General features: G+C 39.9%; 1 protein-coding gene across 1 annotated transcript in view; it reads left to right on the top strand.

The window, feature by feature from the left end:
- Positions 1-24,800, top strand: part of zmat4a (zinc finger, matrin-type 4a) — a 217,107-nt gene that overhangs the window by 66,668 nt on the left and 125,639 nt on the right. Inside the window, exon 3 of the mRNA XM_084729631.1 lies at positions 8,738-8,827. Within this exon, the coding sequence (XP_084585757.1) occupies positions 8,738-8,827 (90 nt within the window). The remainder of the gene's footprint in view (positions 1-8,737; positions 8,828-24,800) is intronic.

Raw genomic sequence — 24,800 nt, 5'->3', positions numbered from 1 at the left:
GTCAACGGCCATTTTTCTAATCAGAGTCCTCAGACACACTGATCAGCTGAAACATACGCGAACAGCTGTAAATCTGCAGCATACACAGATTTACACTAATAACCTGCAGGCTCCCATCAGTTGAATGCATCCATTAGTCAGCGTGTGTCTTCTCACTGCTGTATACCTGCACACTGTCTCCTGCTGTTTTCCTCTTCACTTGTTACTTGGTTTTCTGGGTTCTTTGGGATGTGTTGCTTGTTTTGGCCCATTTACTTTAAATTACATATACCTTGCAAACCTCCAGCCCCCCCCATAAACACACTGTCCTGTCTTGAATGCATTGTCTCTTTCTTCTAGTCCATTAAGTCCCAATGCCATGAAAATCAACTTGCAGAGACTTGAAACACACACTTGAAGTACACACACGATAGTAGGTAATCAAACACACTGAACTAGTGCCAGGGCAGCATTTTTACTGAAATTGCAATATGGCCATCCGAATTTTTTCAAATCACAGGAGGTGCAGTATTTTTTTAAGGGAAAATGAGTGTCAGAAAACTTCTAAATGAATGAATTAGATATATATATTGTTTTTCAAAACCATTCAGCCTCACTAGTGCTGCAAAGATTAATCATATAATCGATTAGTACAGGGGCGTCAAACTCAATTCCATCCTGAGCGAGTGTTATGGTCGCCCTCAAAGGGCCGGTTATAAATGTAAGATTACACAGTACAATGAATCTACTTATCATCACATTACATCATTGTCTCTGCATTTTAGTATTATTGGTCTTTGTGCTAACCAGCTCTGAAAACAAAAGAATGGCAAGCAGACATTCAAGTGCACAACTATTATACAATTTATTGAAAAAATGAAATATACAAAGTAGTGTAAGTAATAAACTCAAAACGACAGTAAGAAAGTTTTCAAATCCAAAATATAAATTTGCTTAAAAATCACTTGACATCAATGTTACTGTCTACAACTACTTCACTAGATTGCCTCTTCTGGTAACAGCTATAGATACTGAGACGGTATCTCGCATATTCTTACATTGGATAACAGCATTAGGATGCATGCTGGGAGATGTTGTTTATGGACACCATACTTCCATAACACAGCATGAAATCATTTTGCACAAATTGTAATCTTTGTGAGTTCTCAGGGGCAACATAAAATGAGCCGCTGGATTAATCGGCAACGACATTGATAATCTGGTAATTGGTGCCAACTTCTCCAGATGCTCTCTCATACATTATAGTGAACAACTGTTACTTTCAGCTCTACAGTGAACAACAAATTTGGGTTTCTTTTTGTCAAAAACCTTTCTACTGTCATGCTAGTGGCTTTGTGAGGCTGTGTAGCTCATAGGTGATTTGAGGGGGGATGCCATCGACTCGTGTTAGAAAAATTGCCAGACTGCAGCCCCCTCTTTAACCTGCCACCCACTCCCTCCATCCCCTGATAGCAGAGAATGTAGGGCAGATGAGTTGTTTAATTAAATTAGTTAGGTTAGTCTGCCTGATTCATTGATTCTTTATCTGACTGACCATGGTTTTGAAATAACAGTAACTATGTATTGATAAATCCATGGTGCTGAAGTACATGATGAGGATTTGCAATTGTATCTCTATGATGCTCAGTGGCATCTGTGCTGCTGAAAAGCCACCTCTGTAACATTTTACAGGGAGACATGACCACAGATACAGTTTTTACTATAGATGTTCAACGTAATCAGGGAGTAAGTAGAGCAGGTAATGTTGTTGAGGAATTAAACTGTCCACTGGGAGGCATAAATGGGGTTTGAGTGTTAGCGTGGAGGCATCGAGGGGTGCTCCCTTTAGGCCATTTCCCCTCTAAAAAATGAACAAATCATAGACTTTATATGGGCATAGGAGTGCTCTGAGCTAAATGCTAACATCGCACAGGTAAAACATGCTAATATTTAGCAGGTATCATGTTAGCAGTGAACACAAAGGCACACAGATGATCACATGAATGAAAACCAAGAGGTTACCAAAGATATTACAAGTCATCCCGAGGGGAACATGAGCCTTTGAACCATATTTCATGTCAGTCCATCCAGTATTTGTTGAGACATTTCACAGTTATTAACCTGCTGATGGTGCTAAAGGAAGGAGGATCAAATCAGTAAGCTTAATCTTGTCTACCACAGTTAATGACACTCCATCCAACATCTCAAGCCATCTCAAGAGCTGCACTGCTGACTTCTTGATTATCAGTTGCCAAGCAGCAGTAAATTCAACACAAAAGTCCACAGTGTGTACTTTTGATACCATCCACGTTTGCTCACCACATTTAATATGACTTATCTAGGTTTCAGTGCCTTTCTTGTAATCAGTGGTAGGCTAAATCAAGCATGCAAGTTACTTTTAGTGTGCACACAGAGCTCAAATATGTCTCAGTAGTTCTCTGCTTGTTCTTGTTTTGCAGTTTTAAAAGATGTATGTGATAATACAGGTTTAACATTTGGAGGAGGCAACAGGGGACCTGCCGGCGGAAACAGGAGCTACAACAGGAACTCCCCCATGAACGACATCGGGGTTTCCAAATGCGCTCTTTCATCAAATTTTCAAATGAACCAGTTACAGAACAAACTATTCATAAGTTGCTATTGTTTTGTCCTTAACTCCCATTTCTTGGAAAACGGAGACCACACCACAGTAATAATAGTGTTGTTTTGAGAGTTTTTATGGCATGTAGAGCAGCAAACCTCACAAACGCAGCAACACATTGTACGCAGACAGAAGCAGGTTGTGTGACTCTGCAAATTGAAAATTGCTGGTTTCCTCATAGTATGTAAAACAGTGTAATTTCAAATATTGAGATGCTAACAGGAATGAGCAGCATCTTTAGTAAAGCAATTAGCAGCAGTGGCGTAATGAGTCAACACCGGGCCCTAATGCAAGATTATCAAACCAGGACCTGACAATCAGACAATATAACATAATGTTAGTGACTGGAAGAAGTGAAAGCATGCAGCTAAAAAAATGACCGACAACAGTGAAATGTGCCGCAGTGATATAGAGGAGGAGTCGTAATAGCAAGGCCAAGATAGTGATAAACTAGCCTCCCTGACAAAATCTGGTGTTGGAGCATCATAACAGATTAAAACATCATCACTGTCAGGGCATCTTCTCACATATAAAAACTGAACAGGTGACAGCACACCTTTACATCGCACCTTATTGTCTTTTGAATATTAGGGCGTATCTATTTGGTGAATGATTGGAGGCTAATGCAGCTGCATTATCTGCATATATGGTAGTTCCGCTCCTGGTTAGTATTAGTAATTCCTCTGAGGTTGTGTATATTAAATAGGTTGAAATCCACAGCTGATGGTTGAAGTGAGTTTTTTCCCCCCACCCCTCCTCTCTATACTCAGGAAAGCTCAGGCAGGCTGCAGGAACGCTGCAGGAGGGTAAGGGCGCGTGCAGCATCATAAGTTGATAATAACAAGTGACGACTAGTCCCTTACTGTAAGTTGATCAGCCGCCTATAACTGTCAGTTGTCTGTTAAGCCTGTTATCCTGAGAACAAAAGCTCACTGCTCTTAAAATAAACACTCAGGAGTTGGAGTTAAGTGGCTGCCTGCCAAACTCCATTAACATTTTGCTTATTTTAACTGTTATAAACATCCATTCTGATTTCTTACGACTCAAACAACAGACACCTACCCATTTGGCAAATATTCAGCATTAATGCGAACGCTACATACAAAAACAGACAGCGCTGATGTCAGAGAAGAAAGTATTTCAGTTTAGCAAGTTTCCTTGATCTCTGTTGACATATCAAAATCATTTTATAATTTACTATAACAAATCCATCAATCCATTGTCTGTAACTGCTTATCCTTAGGATGGAGCCTGTCCCAGCTGACACTGGGTGAAAGGCGGGGTACACCCTGGACAAGTCGCCAGTTCATGGCAGGGCACTACAGTAAATATATTACTGACTTCTCCTTTAATTTGCAGCAGCTTGTCCTTAAAAGACCCACCAGACTCTGTTGAATTTGCTCTTTCTCAGGGCAGTGTGCAAACTGCAAAACCAGTAGTAATTACGTATGCAGCTGGGGCCACTTGGTAATTAGGAAGTTATGCAAATAAATGAAGAAAATATAATATATAAATAATTAACACAGTTAGCAAATAATTAGAATTTAAAAGGCCAGTGTGCACAATGGTTTTAGTTGCTGCAATGCCCTCTGTAAGCTGGTGAAGTGGAACATTTCTATCCAGTTTGGAGCTGGAAGTGTTTGCTCTGCAGAGACCCAAGTAGCACTCTGCTGCACAGAAGAGATGTTACCTCAGTGCATAAAAGGCACTTTAGGGTGACATAACAAATAATGTGTCTGGGCACCAGAAGAGCAATTGATTGCAGGTTTAAAAAAAAGGTACTGATATGATTTCAGGGGGGTGAATCAAAGCTCAGTCTGCTGCAAATAGTGCCTCTGTGGCAGCTATTCTGGAAACAGATGTGAAAATCCGTCCCAATCCTCCATGAATGGCAAATGTGTAATTACCATTTTCTCCATATCATTATTCTTTCTCAAAATCTCCAAAAAGATGTAAAAAGCATATTTTTAGCAGAGGAGCAAACAGTTTGAACAGCACAAAGTTGATTCAGCCTGTGTTTAAAGAAGAAATCCTGTTATTTATTTTATTCCGCTTATTTAGTGGTAAGTTGGGGAGAAAATTTGAATTTCAAATGCTTAAATTTTCCTTCTGCTCTGTTTATACTGATTTTGAAACATCTCTGCTCTTGCACTGAGCATGTTATATTCAAAGGGTAATATAATATGAATAAAACAACTTCACGTTCCCAAAACACAAGACTGGTGTTTTATATAAAGGTATAATACGCTTTTATCTTGTTCATTTGAGCTAAAATGTTCTGTGAGTATTTGTTTAAAAAGGGGATTTGATCAAACCACAGGCAGTTTTAATGAAAGGTGTACTGAGTAAACTGCCACGTATCCTTCATGGTTTTCAAGCAGGATCATTTTTTTTTCTGTCAAAGAAGCGGCAGGGCTCAGGTTGCAGCATCTCTGCCAGGAAAAGCAGACAGGCAAGACAAATAGATTCCCTCAGCCTCACTCTCACCCCCCCCCCTCCCGACCAGGCAGGATGAGTTCGTCTGTCATGCCCTTGTGAGGAGAAGCCGGTGGCTGTCCTTCTGCCTGATGGAGTAACGCACCGGGCACCTGTCCACACTGCTACATGCCTCACTAGACGCTATCTTGTTACTATAAACTCTCCCTCATCTGCGGTTTCCCCTGACGATGCCATTACAATATCACAGGAGGTTTTCCCCTCCTCTTTCTGCGTCTCAACATCCGAGGCTTCAGCTCGTAAAGAAGAATCATTTTGAGATAAACTTGTCTGCCCTTCCAAATCCCGTCTTTCCCCTGCTGTGGCTGTGCTATCAGATCCCGGGGGATCGATGGGCAGCTGGTAAGAAGACTCCTGCTTCACCCTCGGTGAACCGAGCGCTAATTATCAATTCAATCCAGTGTCAGGGAGAGACAGTGTGCACTTCATTTGACTGTCTTCTGTGTTTTTAATGGGACCTCAACCTGGCACAAACATAAGCCAGGTCTTTGCAACAGGAGTGTGTGTCGTTGGTAACACTTTATTTGAAGAGGTGTGCATAAGACTGTCATTACACCATCATAACCATGTCATGACACTTGTTATGAACATTAAGAAATCTTTATCAGTGTTTATAACTGGTGTCATTAAGTTTAATTTGGTCAATTATGTCATTTTTAATCCAAAGTTGACATTATTTGAAATGTTTTTGTTATGACAATTTGACATTACACAGGACAAGCTGTTAGTAAGGGCTGCAACTAATGATTATTTTCATTATCGATTAATATGAGACTCATTTTCTTTATTAATCGAAGTTAAGTAATCTTGTCACAATCTTGGCACTTGAAAAATAGCTCCAAATATGTGAAGCACACAGACGAACTTTTCATTATCAATTAATCTGTTGATGATTTTCTCTATTTTGGTCCATAAAATATCAGAAAAATATTAGTCAGTGTTTCCTTAAGTCCAAACTGACGTCCTCAAATGTCTTGTTTTGTCCACAATCCAAAGATATTCAGTTTGCTGTCGGAGAGGAGTAAAGAAACCAGAAAATAATTATTCACATTTAAGAAGCTGAAATCAGAGAATTTGAACATTTTTTAATAAAAAAATGACTCAGCCTGATCAATTGATTATCAGAATAGTTAGCTATTCTTGACTCATAATCGATTAAACAAATAATTGTTGCAGCCTTACTGTCAAAGTCTTCGTTATGGCATTATTTTCAATATTTTCGTGGTCTTCAACTTAAATGTTACCATTTGGACTTGTTATAACAATGTCATTAAATGTTATAAGGCCAGTTTGATGACAAGAGCACAGTACCAAGGTGATTTCACGTATAGAGTTAGCAGATGGACAGATGGCGTTTAGCTAGTTTACTTGCTGCTTCAGTAGGCTTACTGTTGTCAGCTGTCATCTGTAGTTAGCATGAGCTAGTTAGCCGTAGAGCTAGCCACCTAATTAGCTGAATTAGCCCCAGGTTGCCAGGAGCAATACTGCTGTATTCCCTGTCAAACTGGTCACCATTAGTCTTTCGGTCCTGGTCTGGCTGGGGTCTCCAGTTTGGCCAGCAGTTGGCTGGGCTTAGCTAAATGCTGATGACACTAGCATGATGGGGAACAATCTCATTTGATTGTTTTTTGTTAAACAACCTGCATCTAGAAGACGTTAAAACTTGTTTTTAAAAGTCTTAAGCAATAACATACAGAATAACAGTCAAAAGTCATAGTCATTCATAAAGACTTCTTCATATTCACGACAGGTGTCATGACAAGGTTCAGTGTAATGACAGTCTTATGCACACCTCTTCAAATAAAGTGTCCCAGTATTGTCCAATACACCCCCCCTGAGGTAAAATACCATGTTCTGGTGCAGTCTTTGCAAAACTGTGTGGCTTTTTCAAATAAGCTCCATGATATGACTCATCTCTGGCCTTTTCCTCTAAAAGCATATTCTAACAGGGAGTTAAGTGAATTGTGAAAGCGAGGCACTCAACATGGCAATTTTTCATCACAATATTATTAGTACATGATGGTGATTACCGAGAGTATTTATACTCTGCAGCAACAGGGTGCCGACTCCACCAGTGTTATCATACACTCTGAGCGTTAATAACACACCAAACTCTCAGCTGCAAGGAAACTTTACTCTGTTCTTTGACTAGATTTATTCATTTTCCCAGTCACATAGTGAGGCAAGTTTCCTTTGGGATATTTTAGATGGTGGGATTGCACTGGTGCAGGCATCAATATCTCCTCGATACCTCCCAGTGAGGTTACTGTAGGTACATCCTATGGGCCAAATATAACTATAACTCATCCTCTGCTCCCAAGCAAAGTGACAGAGTGAGCCGTTTCAGCAAATTACGCTCAGGTGACTCATGTCTCATGTCTGTTGGGAGTAAAGGAGGAAGAACCTTAAGATCATTAAAAAGCCACAAAGTCCATAGATGGAGGAAGTTGGAGTGGACAGCATAGACTGTATCATAAATAGTGGATGGAGCTTCCGGGTCTATAAAGTGAAGCCAGTGTGGAAGTCTCTGCATTTTCTAAAGGCCAGCAGGGGGCAACTACACTGATTTCACTGACCACCGAGACTGTAGGCTACATATGTCTGTTTTCTGTCTCAAATGTAAAAATTCATACTAAGTCTTCTCCAGTGACAGGTGCAGGTGGTGGCACCTCTTTCAGTGGTGAAAATACAGTAAAATTGTAACAAGCTGCCCATTTGAAAATATAACCAAGCACTTGAATTGCAAAACTAATGTGTTACATGGCTTGTTACAACAAAAAAGTATTCTCTTACGTGTTATTTTGTATTACATCACTCACTGTGAGATCAGGTGATAATCTGTCTTGCCAGGCTTCAAGCTATCCATTTGTGCCCGCATCAAAAGTGGTGCAGCCAATTAGCATCCTAGGAGGGACTACTGGCAGATATGGGTGTGGTTTTAGGTCTGATGACAGCTACAAGCGTCCACGGAAGTGACTTGTTTTGAACAAACAATGCCGGCTTCTGAATAGGTTAGCGATGGGAAAGATGTTTCTGTTCTTGTTCTGACCTGCTTCGGCAAGTCTGATCTGACTGGTTGAAGTTAGCCCATGTTAGACATGGTAGATGATGGTTCATCCCCTTCATCACCTGCCAAGTGTTTTTTTTAAGTACCTGCCCTTTTCCAAACGGTTTCTAAGGACGACTTCCCAGATGGTTCTGTGTAACAAGCCATCTGGCTATTCTGGGATGGCTGTATGGGCGATTTAATGAAAATAACAACAGTATTTTTTTTCATAATTGTGCTGCAAAACAAACATACAGCACTGAAATGATAAGGTCCTTGGTGGAGGTAATGATGGTGTCCTTGGTTGTGCCTAGAATGGAAAACGCACAAAGACATTAACAGGTGAATGAGACAAATTGACTCTAATGCACAAACAATCCATCACTGAACTGTATTTGTGGAGCCTGCAGATGAGGGCAAGTGTGTTCAATACTAAACCACCTCCCCTTGGATCCTGCCCCCTCACTATTTAAATAACCACTTTAGTAATGTTTGGTTCCACCCAATATCAAAAGAAGAATCTACCACTTTAAATCAGCTTTACTTACAACTGTTTTTCCTTTTCTTTTCCTCAGAGTCGGAAACACGCCAACAAAGTGCGGCTGTATTACATGCTACATCCTGTGGATGGAGGCTGCCCTGCCAAGAAGCTCAGAACAGACAATGTGAGTCCTGTGTGAATGATACATGCTGTTGTCCGTCCCGCTCCATGTCTCCCCATGGCCTCAGTAATCACTGACAAACACGCGCGCATAAATCCTCGGCTTGTCAGTCTCATATGGAAACCTTTATTGTTAATGGATTTTGCTGCTTTCCCCCCCCAACGCCAGTGTGACCCCCTACACCCCCACCCTCATCTCAGTGCCAGAATAGCTGACAGATAAACAGCAGGGCCACATTTCTAGACCAATGAGCAATGCGACTGTGGCTGGATGCAAGGCGATGCCAAACTTCCATCAAACAAAGACACATTGTGAGGTATCCGGCCCTCCCGGCCCTCCCTGTCATGTAAATTTGAAAGTACATGATGTGTTTGACAGCCTTAATTATGTCCTGTCATTCCCTGTTCGATAAATGTTTTGGGTAACTTTTGTTCCTCTACATCTCTGTTGGGGAAAGACAAAACAAAAAGTGGCTTTTACATCCACTTTGCAGCACTGCCCACACTCAGATAAGCATCGAGGTGTTGGGATTTCATGGTGCATGTGGAGATTTGTGTCACAGTGAAAGGGCCGTTTCCATTCCCAGCTCCTTTCAAGTGCAGTTTAGGGTTGGCGTAGTGTGATGGAGGAGGTGAGGAGAGATTGGAGTGGACGGACTCTGGTCCCTGCTGTGATTACTGGGAGTTTGCCAGCTATCGGTCTGGAGATCTGGGCTTCTGGACCAGATAAGGACACATCAAGGGATGCTGGTGCTTTCCCTCGCTGCCTCAGCTCATCATCCCATCTCGCTCTTCCGTTTCTGTTTCACTGTACATTTACCCTCGAATCCAGCGCTCTTTACTCGGCCTCCCTGTCTTTTTTTGTTCCCGTCTCCTCGTCCGCCCTCTGTTTCCTCTGTCACGTACTTTCTTTCATTGGTTTTTCGAGTGCTCCCATTCCTGCTCATTCTTGGTTTCACTTTTCTTTCCTTCTCTCTGGTTCTTTCTTCCCCTATTTCCCCTTTTCTTGCTTCCCTTTTTCATTCCTGTTTCTTTTCCTCTCCATCAGATTTGCATCCTTCCTGCCTTTTCCTTTTCTTTCCTTTACTCTCCTTCTCACCAAGTTTCATTGTTCTCCTCCCCCTTTCTGTTGTTTTTGCCTCCCCTTCTTTCTCTGTTCCTTTCAACCCTGCTCCTCATCTTCTTTCCACCCCTTCCTTTTTTCCTGTTTGTAATCCCATTTTCTATTTCCTACCCTTTCAGTTTTCCTTTGTTCTCCTCTCACATCTTTATCTCATTTTACCTTTTTCTTTGTCACTTTTCCGCTGTTTCTGCCATGCTTATCTTCTTCTTCTCTCTACTGCTTTTCCTTCCTCACATTTCCTACAAAAGATCTTTCTGTGGCTGTTTCTTTGATTAGATTTTGTGCGATCTCTCAGCCACTCGAGTGCTGTACTCTATCTCCTGTCACCATTGTGCTGAGGCTTTTATCACTCGAACTGAAACCATCTGATCAGAGTGATGAGTGATGAGACTGTTGTAGGAACCAGTTGTTTGTGCTTTCATTTGCCTCCAACGCGCTTCCTGACCATTTGATACACAGTGTCAGACTCTTTTTATGAATTATATTAAAAATACTGAGAGGACAATAATATTAATCACTGTGACCACAGGGATGCCATTGCTAGGGATGTTTGTTGGATAAAGGTACTGTCTCAAATAGTCGCTGAATCATTTATTTGGACGAGTTTTATATTAGAGCCGGGCCGTTACTGATAAAATGTTCTCTGGTTAATGCAAACGTAACATTTCCTCATGCTGCTCTGAGTTTCTCCACTCTAACAGAATGATGTTTACACTCTTTCTGGGTTGCTGTGAAGCTATTGTCAATGAAACTCAACACTCCCTGGCACATGTTTCACAAGAAAAGTCTTCTAGCAGCTCAGTGAATATAATCCCTCTCTTTTCTGTTTGGCTTTTATTGTGAAAATCTTCATGAAGTTGTCATTGTTACTGCTTGCTCCCTGACACATTTTGACACACTTTCAGCACACAAGTCCTGACACTTTTTGTTCTGTTCTCCAGTAACAGTTGAACAAACATGGTACCTGGTTTATTTTCTCCTTTGCTGTTGCCTTTAATTAGTTATACATTGTGCTTGACTTGTCTATGTGGAAAAGAAACCAAAATTGACACAACTTAAATTAGCTAATTTTGTCAAAATGATAGCTAACTAGCTAGCTAACTGTTGATATAAAAACTTAAAACCCATTAAGTAAAATTAGTAATGTCACATTGTGAAAATACCCACAAGAGTGGTTAAAAAAACAGAGCAGCTGTCCTTACTTTTAATATTAAGGCATCAAGGTCATTTATATATCCTTTTCCGACACAGGGTTGCACAATGAAATTAAAGCTTTAGGTCCTCAATGATACACACACAACATATACAGAGTAGTAAATTATAGACAGAATTTAAAAGGATAAAATAGAAAATAAAATAAAACAATATATACAGTTATTTATATACATACATATCCACCTAGAAAATAATTCTGTTATGAATTTTTTAAATTTGTGTCTGGGAAATGGTGATGATATTGTGGTAAACATCTTCATATAAAAAGTGTTATATGTGGGAAACACTGTCCATTGTCTTCAACTGCATTTATGCATGAAGTATTATCCATGCCCCTCACTCTTGTCCACTGTCCACCGCCCCTCCTGGGGTGGTCTGCGGCTTTGCATCCACCCGATCTGGCAGGGTGGTTGAAAGATGTCGTGTGCATTGTCGTTTCAAGATCTGCTGTTCTATAATCCAAGCTCCACACTTCTTTTTTCAATGCTTAAAGGCATATTTTTGTCGTGGGTGACATGTGTTGCAATAATGCTGAAAAAATGATGGATTAAATACCAAAGTTTGAAAGAGATACCAGAGCATTTGCATGTGCTGCTGCTGCCATGATTGATGTATGGTAGTGTGGGTCAAGCCAATCAACCCAAATCAATGGATCATTGGCATCATCTTTTCAAACACTGAATTAAGTGAAGAAAAAGTGTAAAGAAGCATAAAATAAATTAGAAAAAACACTCAAACAAAGTACAAGTCTCCTTAAAACTGTAGTCAAATGCAATATTTATGTAAATGTACTTTCCAGCCCTGCAGCAGTTTAACCATCATGCCACATTAAACTCCACAGTAAATCATATTCAAGCAGAATCATTCTGAACTTGGCAAACTGTCTGAGGTAAAGGCAGTTATATTTTTCCCTCCGTGGCCTATTATACCAACTGCTCTCAATATCAAAGCCATTTGTATTTTGTGTATGGCTGTCAGGTAGAATCTGTGTCTGCTTTGTAGCGGCTGTGTTAACAGGGACGGCAGGGAAATTGGTTTCTACATGGATACAGTTGTTTTCCCAGAATCACTGTCCACACTCCAGCATCACTGAACAGGGGAGTTAATGGGGGAAAAGGGCTGCTGTCGAGCGTTCCACGCTGGTTCATGTGAGGTGACCTTGATGGCTTGTGTCATCTAAAGGCCTTGGTGTGGGGGGAGGGCTGAGCTCAGTGTTTCTGTATGAGTCTGTGATGTAAAGGTCTGGGAGCCACTTTTATCTTTTCAGAGCCAGAACAAGCTCTGGATGTGGAGTGTGACAGCAGAAACATATAGATACAGGGTTTGTGCTGTGTGTATGTGATGTGTGTGCTGCAGTAAAGACAAAGATAAAGCATGTTTTATACCACACAGTACAAAATGACTACAATATACATTCAATAGTCACTTTGAACTGTTTTGAAGTAGTGCCTGATGTCACTATAGTGAGAACTAACTGACATGATCATCTGTTGTTGTGTTTGGTAAAGAAAAACACGTGTGTACTCTCTTCTAATGGCCTCCCATGCATATAGTTCTCCATTTTTGTTAAAAAAACATCTTATTGTCAGTAAGCTGCTGATCATGTGTAAAAGTTGAGCTAGAGATAATGGGTATCACATGGGAACATCCTAATATACACTCAATGTAAAATCCTGCATTTCAGTCAGAAAATGGAAGCTTAAGGAAAAGCGCATTTAAAGGATAGAGGCTGGAGATTTTCTATATTTTTATTATTGAAATTCTTGCCCTGTGTGTGGTAGGGATGTCACGATACCAAAAATTTAGTAGTCCACACAAATACTAGTGAATTTCCATGATTCTTGAGACCTAATTCAGTACCGTAGCAGTACTGTTGTTGCTTTTCTTTGCCACCTGACATAAAAACTCTTCTTAGGTTCTCGGACAAGAGACTGAGAGGGAGATTTACTGAGCCTGACACAAATCACTGTCAGGGGAGCGTGTTGCCATGTCTGGAAAGTAATGCAAAAGTGATTTCTGCCCAGACACTAAGTCTGTTGCTTTTTTATCTCGGTCTCGCCCTCTTTTTTTCCCCCCACAGTTAATTTTAACAGAGTAGTAGTACACATCTGTAGGTCTGTATTGTATTCTATATTCACAGTTTTAACCCATTTTGTTTGGCTTTTGAGCACTGATCAGCTGAGCTGACAGAGCGCACTGGATGCACTGCAGTGTGTGTGCGTGAGTGTTTAACTGATAGGGAGGTGAAGGAAGATGGAAGGAGGATTGTTGCACTTCTGCAAGTCATTAATACTTCTACCCACCTGTTATAACGCTTTGTATTTTGTAGAGAGTCTATGTTGTTACTCATGTTGCTTATGTCACGTGACCTGCGTGACATACTTTTAAAAAAAGCTCGGTGCTTTCCTAAAACAGCTATACACCAGTTTGTAGCTAATTTTGATGAAACACTCTAAAACAGTGATTTATTGCCCTAGTAAATACACAGTATAGAGGAATTTTGTCAAAATAAACTGCAGTGTTATGAAGGAACATATCACTCAATGCTAAAGAATAGCTCACTGACTTGATTTTAATTTTTTAATTTTTGGACAACAATGGGGCTCAGTGGCACAAAGGAAGAAGATGTATCAGGCTTTGATACACATAGTAGGATACATTTATTGTTGGTTTGGGTCTTTTTTTGGAATTTGCTGACAATGGACTGTAGAATATCACCACATTTATTCTTTAAAATGTCATAATCAGATTGCTGAGATGGTTTGCTGCTGTGGAACTTCACTGGAGTGGTTTTGTAAATTATCAGAACAACTGATAAAGAGGACAATGGAGCAAGAAACACACATCGAGACAAAGCTCAGAATCAAACAGTGCACTGACAAAATATGCCCCAAATAAGAAACAGTTATTACTTAATTTCTTTGTGGTTAAGTTATAAAGTTAAGGCAAGCTATCCACTGATTCTGGTTCAAAATAACAATCAAAAAATAACTTTTTATTGTATCCCTACCCTATAAACTCTTAATATTAACTAATATTAATGATTTAATTGTTGGTTGATTTCCATGAATGTAACCCAATTAAGGGTCAGGAGTCATGCCATAAAGTCTTTACGCTTACTCAATAGATCAGCATGTACTGCGTTTGCCTCAGGGTGTATTTTCTTTCAGAGGTTAGCTTGCAAATTCAGATTATTTGTCAGTCTTTTCTAAAGCCTACATATCCCAGGATAAAGTCTGACATAACTAGAGACAATGAAGGCAGGGCTATAATAGTGCCATAGACTGAGGGACTGGTTTATGTATCCAGGGAGCCACACCCATAAAAACTACAATAAAATGAAGCTCATTAAATGTAAAAGCCTTTTGCCTAACTTAAATTCAATGCAAATGCTGCAACTTCAGGATTTTTCTCCAGGATGTTCTGTCCTAAAAAACCATCACGTTTGTTTCCATGACTGCAGCGGGATACAGTAAAAATCTTTGTTAGGCATCCATCAAACCCAAATCCAACTACAGTACAATACGTTCTATTTGACACCCGTTGTTGACAGCGAGTTTACTGCTCGTAACAAGATGCCATCCACCCGGCCAGGAACCGTCAAATCTGCCCATAGGGGAAGGCTCCGTCCCCGCATGTGTTCCACAAATCAGCTGCCGACATCAGCTCACTAATAGGCACACGGACCTCTGTAGGATGAAGAATCTCCGGGTGGTGTTACTCGCCGCATGAATCCTGCCAGGAAACAAGAGTGAGAGCCATGGGAGGAGTTTGGAGCAGATAGAACAACTCCTCTGAGCCTCGCTGCTATTCAAATTAAATCAACCCTGGGGTTAATATCTGTTCCAGGAGAAGTGGAGAGACGGAGGGGTGGGTGGGTGTCGGGGGTGAAGTTGGGATTTACTACCTTCGCTCTTTTCTGCCGCAGCTGCTTGGCTTCCCTCTGAGAGTTCACTGTCTGCAGCCTCCCCATTCTGTTGTCTGTCATCTATTATGTATTTGGATCATGTAGATGAGTTGAGTTTTACACCCGGTGCTTTACATCGCATATATTAACATTTGAGGAGACGCAGCAGCTTTGGGGTCTGAGAGATGAGCAGTGAATGATGGGGGAAATTAAGTCAAAACGGCGATATCCAGAGTGGATTTTAAATACCCTGTTTAACACTTCTTTTCTGCAGAAAGTGGGTCAGTCGTGGAGGGGACATATTGGTCCCGCTGGTGGAAAAGCCTCAAGGCTGACCAACTGACCAACTGTCACTGGTCACTTGGTCAGCTGCGATTAAATTTGCTTTGGATCCCGGAGAGTTGCAATGTGGGAAAAGTTTCAGGCGTTCATGGGTCACATTCATTTTCTGCATCAACAATTTCTGATGACTGGTAGTTGGAGTTCTTTCAAGGCTTGGATGGACGTTGAACTCTATCATCAGCATGAAAGAAGAGCATGTCATCCCCCATCTGTCTTTCTTCATTTGCTGTCTTTTCTCCATTGTCTGCTAACTAATAAAGTCATAAAATTGCCTTTTTCCCTTTTCCACAATGTCTGTACATGATAGAAGACAATCAATCAGTCAATGTCGATGACAATTATTGTCTGATTAATGTTAGCAAAAGATTGTGGTTTTAGCAAATAAACTGTGGTTAGGTTATGTCAAGGTTAGACAACTAAAATATGTGGATAAGGCTCAGGAAAGTGGTGGTGTGGTTCTGGTTTAGAACTATTAGATTGTGACAGTGACAGGATGTGAACAGCTGGACTTACCACATGTCCGTCCACCACTCTGACCTCCACGCTTGTTACATAAAGGGCGCATTGGCACAGAAATTTGGCACTGGATGTAAACCTGTACTGCATTTTCATTAAGTGTGAATGTAATTTCTAGTGTTATTAAATATCCAAGTATTTAGGATTGAGGAAGAAAACCTTCCAATGTGAATTTAAAGTGGGGAAAACTGGAATAAGGGGGTAGTTATTATGACTACATAACCTTTCATCTAGCACCAATGTCATGACAAAAACCAACTGACCTGAATTGGTTTGTTAAAGAATATCTTAACTACTAGTGGCCAGATTTTCACATAATTCGCTGTGGATATTCACGCTCCTCAGAATACAAACGCTTATGTATTTTGGTGACTCCCGGATTGTTCCTGTAGTGCCTTTGTCAAATCAAAACCTTCACTTCTTCACAATTATAGAGGCCACCCTATTTTGGACAGTGTGAGCTTTGCTGTCACATACCAAACCAATGGCTGATTTGTACGAAATGTGTTGAACAAATTAACATTCCCAAGGAGGAAAAGATTTAAATGGCTCTATGACCTTTCCGCAAGTCTCCTACTGATATGCAGTAGGAGACTTGTGGATGGGGGGGTTGGGGGGTGGGGTGCCACGCTACTGGTGTTGTTAACCCTTCATCCTCCCTCTCCATCCCCTGGTAGCAGAGAGGGTGCAGGGGCAGAGGATGCAGCCCACTGAAAGGTTTCATGCAGCTCACAAGGCCATCATGGAGATACCAAAACTTAGGAGTCTTAGCAAAGACAGTCAATAGCATTTTGCTTACCATTAAACTGTCTAGACCTTTATTTTGAAAGGGGGCATCCATGTTGTTTATGTTGTTCTTCTGCTTTTGCTGCAACCTATGTGCTGCATGCATGGTATACTGTAAAAAATAAAGTTTAGGACATTGGCATCAAAATATTAGCCCACAAGTCATCACATAGCAATTCAGAGTGGGTGACCAACAGTAGAAGTGCCCTATAGTGAACAGTTCTGATCTTTCAATTATTAGAGATTTGGCCATTATTAGGATATATCATTTGGGTCTGGCCCACAGCAGCCCCACCCCTGACGTAGATGGATGACAGTGTTCTAGCATTCCTCAGGTTGTCACACTGAGCCAGACAGCTACACAACACGAGAGCCGCAGATTGAAGAGCAACAACCCACATTGGCTCTACTGTTAAATTCGGTGTAACGGAAAACAGGGGGTTTTCTTCTCAACACATTACACAAGTTACAAAATAGCTGCTGAAGATGTGAAAACACACACCAGCAGTTCACTTCAGCTCACTTCAGTTCCAACAACCCGACACAGAGGAAAAAAATCCATCCTGTCATCGTCTTCTGGCCCTGGTTGCTCAAACATTTTCAGGTCATAGTGATTTTTTTTAAATCCTTCAAATTTGCCTGGGTGGTTAATAACACATGCTTCTGTCATGTGACAAACTCTGAACACACATTTATTCTTGCTTTACATGACCTTTAAAGTCTCCATCTTATTTAACTTACAAGCAATAACATATTATGCTGCACCTCAGCTTGCTAAACGAACTACTGAAAAAACATACAGCAGATAAAAGTGCATCGCTAACGTCAGTTTGCAGGCTAGTGCTAATTAGCGGCTCAGCTGCAGCACATTAAACAACAACAACAAAGGCCTGTTTTATTCCTTTAATCACAGAAACTCTTAACAATACATTTCATGACTTCATTTTTGACTTCAAAAAGGGGAACATGATGTTCACTTGAAACAGCCTTACTGTATGTTGAGTGTGCTTTGGCTTTTTGTAGCAGGATGACAACATTAGTGATCAAAGCAGGGCCGGCCTCACACATTGTTTCATGTTTGTTTTTTCAAGTGTCACACTAAATCTATGTTGGGTCTGCAGCCTGACCTTAGGCTCCTGGTAAAAGGGCACATTGCCTCGATGGGAGAGGGCTCCACTTAAACTACACAGATGTGATGCGACCAGGCTGTGCTTATAAGGTGGCACCGTCTAAAAATACACTCGGCAGCACCGCCTCCAGAGACTGCGGGAGTGCGTATGGCCTGGCGTGGCCCGGCGTCTGGACCTGGTTGAGCTGATGGCATCTGACAACTGTACACGCTGCTGGTCATGCTAGTCGCTGTGATAACCTGCTCTCGTGCGGGGAGGGGAGTGTCAGTCAAGTCGTAGGTTCTCGGGGTTTTCAGGCTAAAACAGCACGTTTTGCATTTCTGGCTGAAATCTGGTTGGTTTTGACAGAGATGATTGTTATTCTCTTGATTAATTGTCAGATGTGCACAATCTGCGGCACACAATTACATTTGGGTGATATTTTGTCAAAACCTGGCAGACAAACAATGAATAAACATAAACCTGTATGGAGGCAGCAGTTTTGCCAGTTGGAAACCTGCTCAGCATCTGTGCTTTTCGCTCTGCTGAGTGGCTTTTAATTCATTATTGGTGTTCAAGACAGAAACTGGACTTTTTATGCAAATTACGAAATATATGAGAATTGCAAATTTTGGCTAAATGTCGTCAGCACTGCAAAAAAGTTAGAACATTTGTCTGAGGCAGAAGGGATTGAATTTTAATTTATGATTTATATACATTGAATATTTCAAATTAAAACACTGTTGTGCCACACAAGGATTCACAACTTTAAACTATTTAAAAACTGACTAACAATGCCTGCTGATAACATAGGTTTAAAAATGTGCCATTGTAATCATCTTTTAATTATAGTTATGTCCCAGAGTTGCATCCATTTCGTCAGATTTTTACAAAAACCTGATTTGATCAGGCGTAAAAAGGGTTAACTATAACATTAAGGATCCCTGTCTCACTTCCTGATTTAAAAAAGGTGGAAATACTCCTGAAGCACCAATAAGCTCTCTAATTTTCAACAAATTAATCAAATAATAATGCCATCAGATGTGTCTCAGCGATAACATGTCAACTCCGTAGCCCTTCTAAATCAAATCTAGAAAGGAACTATATAATTTAAAAACATTTATTTTGATTAACATTAAGAGAACTCTGAGCAACTTTAAAAATGAAATGGCTGCTCACTATGACTCTGCCATGAAAAGAAAATAAATATTTTTACATATATATTTTATGAATTCTGAAATAAAATAAAACAGTTTAATCACTAGGAGGCTGGCCTGTTAGCAGGTTTAATAGCCATGAATTTGATCCTGAATGATGATTGCATTAATTAGTCATTTGATGGACAGAATAATTACTGACTTTTATACTTGAAGTCATTCCAGACACTTGTCATTACAGCTTTTTCCTTCTTCATGTAATATCACAGTCAACTGAATATACCTTTGTATTTTTTTGACTGAGTTTTGGAAACTTGCATTGATCATTTATGATAATTTTCTAAATATTGCTGACAGTCAAAGTAATAATTTTTTCCAAAAAAAGTTTGACTGATGATTTATACAAGTGTTACGGTTACTCACACATTAGTTCAATTAATAGAATATTTTGTCATCTACACATTTTTGTTCATTTCCATAAACAACATGAAATACCCTCTAACTGAAATGCCTTTGTACTGTACTGTTGTTCATTATTGGCTCAAAAATATTCTATTAAATACAGATCTAACATTTCATTGTTTCAAAAGATGTAAACATAGCCAACTACAGACACTTGAAAATGCTGGCAGACTATAATTATGGAACTTGTTTTTAGAATGTCATTGCTTTTTATAAACTTGCTGGCATTGTTAAACCTTTTTATTTCTGTTCAGCAAAGCTTAAATTAACTTCAAGCTGTTCAATCTGTTTTTAACAATGCCTCTGATCTGTTATGAGCACAGGTTTTTTTGTTTTTTTTTTTGTTTTTTTTTGTGCAGCAGCATAATCTGTATTGTACATAGGTATTTTTTAAAATCGGTAACATTCACACAGAGCAGTGTGGTGATCAGACACTGTACCACAGATGTGTTGAACCCCCATTTGTGTATTTTTGTTTGCTTCTATTCGTAGGTGCATAGTTTCATAGTAGGAACTGTGCAAACACAGATCACATCAAATAAAATGATCACTAAATAAGAATAATTAACCAAAACGACCACTAAACAGGTCAGTACAAAAAATGGTTAGCTCAAAAAATCAAGTTACATACAGCCAGATGTCTGATCAGTACATCTAAAAACTTAAAAGAGGAAGAAAGAAATATAATCAACCATAAATTACATAAAGACACTTGACTACAGCTAGCATTATTAAAGCCTCTTCAAATGTTCTTTTATGTTTCAAAAATGCTTCAATTTAATGAATAGAATTACTCATGGTGATAAATATATAGTTTAGTATATCTAGTGAATAAATGTATAATCTGCAATAAAATGTAGATAAAAAGTTCTGTGTTGTCTACGTAATGTGGGGCACAAATTCTTTGCCGTTTGACTCTTGTTATAAGTCCTGCATGTGCAGGTCGCTTCTCTCAGTACAAGAGGTAAGAGCTTACTGGGGCGCACAGTACCTGCGCCCAACGACATTTATCTGAATTCTGCTGATTTACACACCACCAACTGCTGGGTGGCAGCAGAGAGCAGGTGGCTTGTGATACATCTGACATTTTAAAGTGTTTTTTGACGAATGCGCTGTTTTTGAATATTTTTCACTGAGAACGCCAAGTATTTACACTCTGCTACAAACACCCACGGTGTGATGAGATGCTGGGTGTCAGTCCAGCATTGAGCGTTTTTTTTTTTTTTTTTTTTTTTTTTCTGGTCATTACCTGCTTGAAATGTTTGTCTTTTAACAAGAACAGCTTGAGTCGAGCTGCTATAAAACGGTGGAAAAACACTTAACCTCCTATAAATTCTTCACAATAAAAGTCCCCTGTTATTTTGTTATTTAAAAGCTTTTGTGATGAAGCAGTAAAATCAAGAAATGTGGGGATTTCAGCGGCAGTATGAACATAACATGATTCCTATACAGCTAAAAAACGAATATGGAACAGAAAAATTACTTCTGCAGATATTCGGTATCATAGTAGCCGAAGCGTTTCAGCTGATATAATGGTGCGCCTGCAGAGCGCTGTCATGCGCTCACAGCTTGGCATTTTCAGCTGGAAAAAGAAAAAGCAGCCCCCCATCAGTAAAGTCAGACAGATGACAGCTCGTAAAGCCAGTGCAGTTTGACAGTGTTTAGACAAAAAAAAATGGACATGACGTTGAGTGTAGACCGTGACAGAATAAACAGATTTATAACCAATCGACTGAAGCAATGTGTGACCACATTCAGCACAGACACGTACATTAACCTGCAAGCAGAGCAGCTGCTGCTGTTAGCACTGCTAACATTAACTACACTCTGCCTTTTTGGTCTGAAAAGTTGATGCATCTAATGAGTTGTCATGTTTTGTAGGTTAATGTGCAGTGTTCGTATTACACAGGGCACAGTGGCACACATTTCACCAGCATTTAGAATCTGATTTGGAAATTTTAATACTAATAATCATCTTAATACACACAGTGTTTTTTCGGACGAAGTTTAACATCATCAATGAATAAATTGTGCTCAATTTTAACTGTTCTCCAAATGTTTTCTTACTGTTAGACTAGTCGACTAGTCTAAATTAAAATTTGCATTTAATTGACAGGGAAATTAGTCACCAGGGACAACCTTAGTCTACAGTAATACATCATATTCTACGAGATCATCATATGTTTGTAGCATCGCTGTCCTGTGACAACACTTATAGTATTCTACACATAGCAAAAAAGACCATTATTATAAAGAATTTGCACTTAAGTATCTGAACTTAGCACATTTCATTATAACGAATATTCATTCTGCTCAGCAAATACAATGTTTCATTTATTTAATTACACTGGTTTCATACCTTAGTACACGTTTAGTTGATTTTTGGTATAGCCCCCTCTGGAGAAAATGCACCAACCACCACTGGACAGGATGTGTTACTGGTTAACTCACTTTGCAACAGTCTCGGTTTAAATGTTGTGATTAATGTGCATTCTGGTGCACAAGGTGATACAGAATCTTGTGCGTTGTATCACTTAAAAATCTTGCAGGTGACTGTTGTCCAACACTGTGAAAGATATATAAATAGAAAAGTTCAGCTTACAGTTAAAACTCTGCATTGACACTGTGTCCATGAATGAAAGTGCCTCCAATGTGCCGCCTCACATCATGATTTCGATGTGGGTGCTCACAGTTGCCTGGGAGTTGCATAATACAGCGTAAATTCCAAGAATCCGCTGAATTAATGAACTTGCTTCCATTGAAATTACATTAAGAAATAACTTGAATATTCAACAGGCAATTTAATGTAAACCAGGACAGCTGGATGTTTGATGAAATCCCCCTTGCAGAGATGCAGCATGAGGCAACACTGTTAATCAAGAAAACTGCACTCCCACATGGGCTCCCAGGAACCATCAGAGCTCTGTTTGTGAACACAGGGAACATGTTTTTATTTGTCTCAGTATGTTGTCTGATAGCTTTGCTGTAGACACTCATTAAAACTACAGTTTGCTTAGATGGTACCTCAGATGCTTTGTCTTATCCCCGGGGTTCTGCCCACTTCAGTGAGGAGATGATAGTCATCACATTACAACAGCACAGGAGACGGCACAGAAGTCGGGGCTAATGATCACTACAAAACATGGTATTGAGTAGTTAATCATGTTTCAGGGTGGGTTAGGCTTCTTGTTCTTGTTCAAAGCGATAGTTCACCCAAAAATGAAAAATAACACAAAAAAACACAAAATGTCTCCATACTGCTCGTGTGGTGTAAGATCTCTCTCTGTTGTCTGAGTAGCTTCCAGGTAACATGTAAACACAGGTGTGAAGGTATCGCGAGATCTTGTATATCTCATGTTGCGCTGCTTGGGCGAGAGCCTGTGTACCTGCCTGAGACGTGTGCATGCGGATCCGGTCTGAGAGGCTATAGTTGACATTTAGGCTAAAAATATGGTGTAAATGACGTCTTTTTGGGTCAAATTTTAATGTCACGAGCAGTTTGGAGACATTTTGTGGGTTTTTTTGTGTTCTTTTTTTACATTTTAAAACTGGTCAGTGTTCACTTCAATTGTACTGGATTTGGCTGCAACCCTGTTTTCCACTGAAGCTCCGGGAGAGTTTTGTGAACTGGAGATCTTCACCCATCCTCACATCAGCACAGGGCTGAGTAGATATTGAGTGACATTTCATTTTAGGGTGAACTATCACTTTAAGAAATACATGAGCTTTTGGCAAATGAGTTCTCTGATCACCATACTTGGGTACTTTGGGTGCCGGACAGCACAATTTTTTTATTCCGAGGTGTTACCAGAAAAATGTTCCACATTTCTTCCATTGGAGCACAGGCCACAATACATCTGAGGTAGACATGAGCTCTAAGAAACCTGCTTTTTAGAGGAATGTTGATGATTCAAATTCTCACAGCTGCTGAAAGAGGGAAAAGTGAAAAAATGACTGTTCCTTTCAGCTAGAGTAGCTGTTAAGGTGGCCTTGGACAAAACATTTAATCCCAGACTTGCTCCCATTGAGCTGCTCTGCTGCCTCGACTCGTACTCTGCTAGTGTTAGAGCCCTTTTGAAACTTTTAAGAAGGATGCACTGTCAAGCCAGAATTGTATTTTCCATGATGTAAATTTGGTCATCAGAGTGTGTGTGTGTGTGTGTATGGGCTTTGTGCAGGCATCCCTTTACCCCCAATTTGTTGTGACTGCGCAGACGTGTCCGTGTTCTTATCCATGTGGCCGCTACAGACACTGATCTGCTCAATGGATGTGTCCCCCAAACAGACTACAGAATGCAGTTCATTCTACCAAACTAGTGAAACTAGTGTAAACTGCTGCCCCAACCAAAAAGGTGTGCAAACCTTAGACGTTTAGTAATGTCCTCATACTGACAGTTGTAATATATACATATATATATATATACATATATATACACATAGCAGTGACCTTAATATGTCTAAAATCATAATTTGTAGGGTACTTTGAATTGGGAAGTGACCCTAACCCTTAAAGTTCAAGCCATGAAAATGATACTAAAAGGATTTTTGCAATTTTTTCCCATTGTTGTTTTTAGAAAGTTCTTTTATTGTTATTTTATTAGTAGTATTTTCATTGTAAATCATGATTCTTTACATACATCATTACTGAAACTGTTAAAGTTTGAATCCATGAACTGAGACTGATTTTAGCCACACCCCCACACTTTTGATCAGGGAGTATTTCTGTCTCCGTCTCTCTCATGGCTGCTTCGTGAGGAGATCGTTGCCATAATTTTGAAGTAAATGTGTCTCAAAAGTCTGTGTAACCTTAAGGAGCTTCACTACCGTACACCCATTTCTGCCATTAAGGAAACTTTTTGGTTGTTATGACAGAAAACTTTTGTATGTGTGTACAGCTGTTCAGAACTGTGCCAGATATCCATGTGCTAAACATGTCAAAATTGTCTAACCTTGACTGGGGGGAAATAAACACAATTTTAGCCCAGTTTGGGAGTATAATCCAGCCCTTTTGTTGCACAGCAGTGCTATGAGCTAAATGTCAGTTTAGTTTAACATGCCGTCATGCTAAGATTTGCTAATTAGTAGTAAACAGAGAGTATAGTGGAAGCTGATGGGAATGTCATTAAGTTTTATGTATTTAAAACTGTGGTAGGCGATTTAATTTTTTTGGTATCGGTGGGAACAAATATCAGAATCATCAGACTTCTGCACCTGTTCTTGGCTCTGTTTTCAGGCTTTTAAAAATCTAGCCAGTGACAGATGATAGATTTTGAGACTCAAAACTTTGATCTGCTGGTGGCACCGAAGGGAAAATTCAGGGTATCAGTGAAGTCAGTAGGATTCATCCTCTGGGAACCATG

Source organism: Lutjanus erythropterus, chromosome 10, assembly GCF_056507025.1.
Source record: "Lutjanus erythropterus isolate fLutEry1 chromosome 10, fLutEry1.hap2, whole genome shotgun sequence".
Taxonomy (NCBI): Eukaryota; Metazoa; Chordata; class Actinopteri; order Lutjaniformes; family Lutjanidae; genus Lutjanus; species Lutjanus erythropterus.
This window is presented reverse-complemented; position numbering and strand designations above follow the sequence as displayed.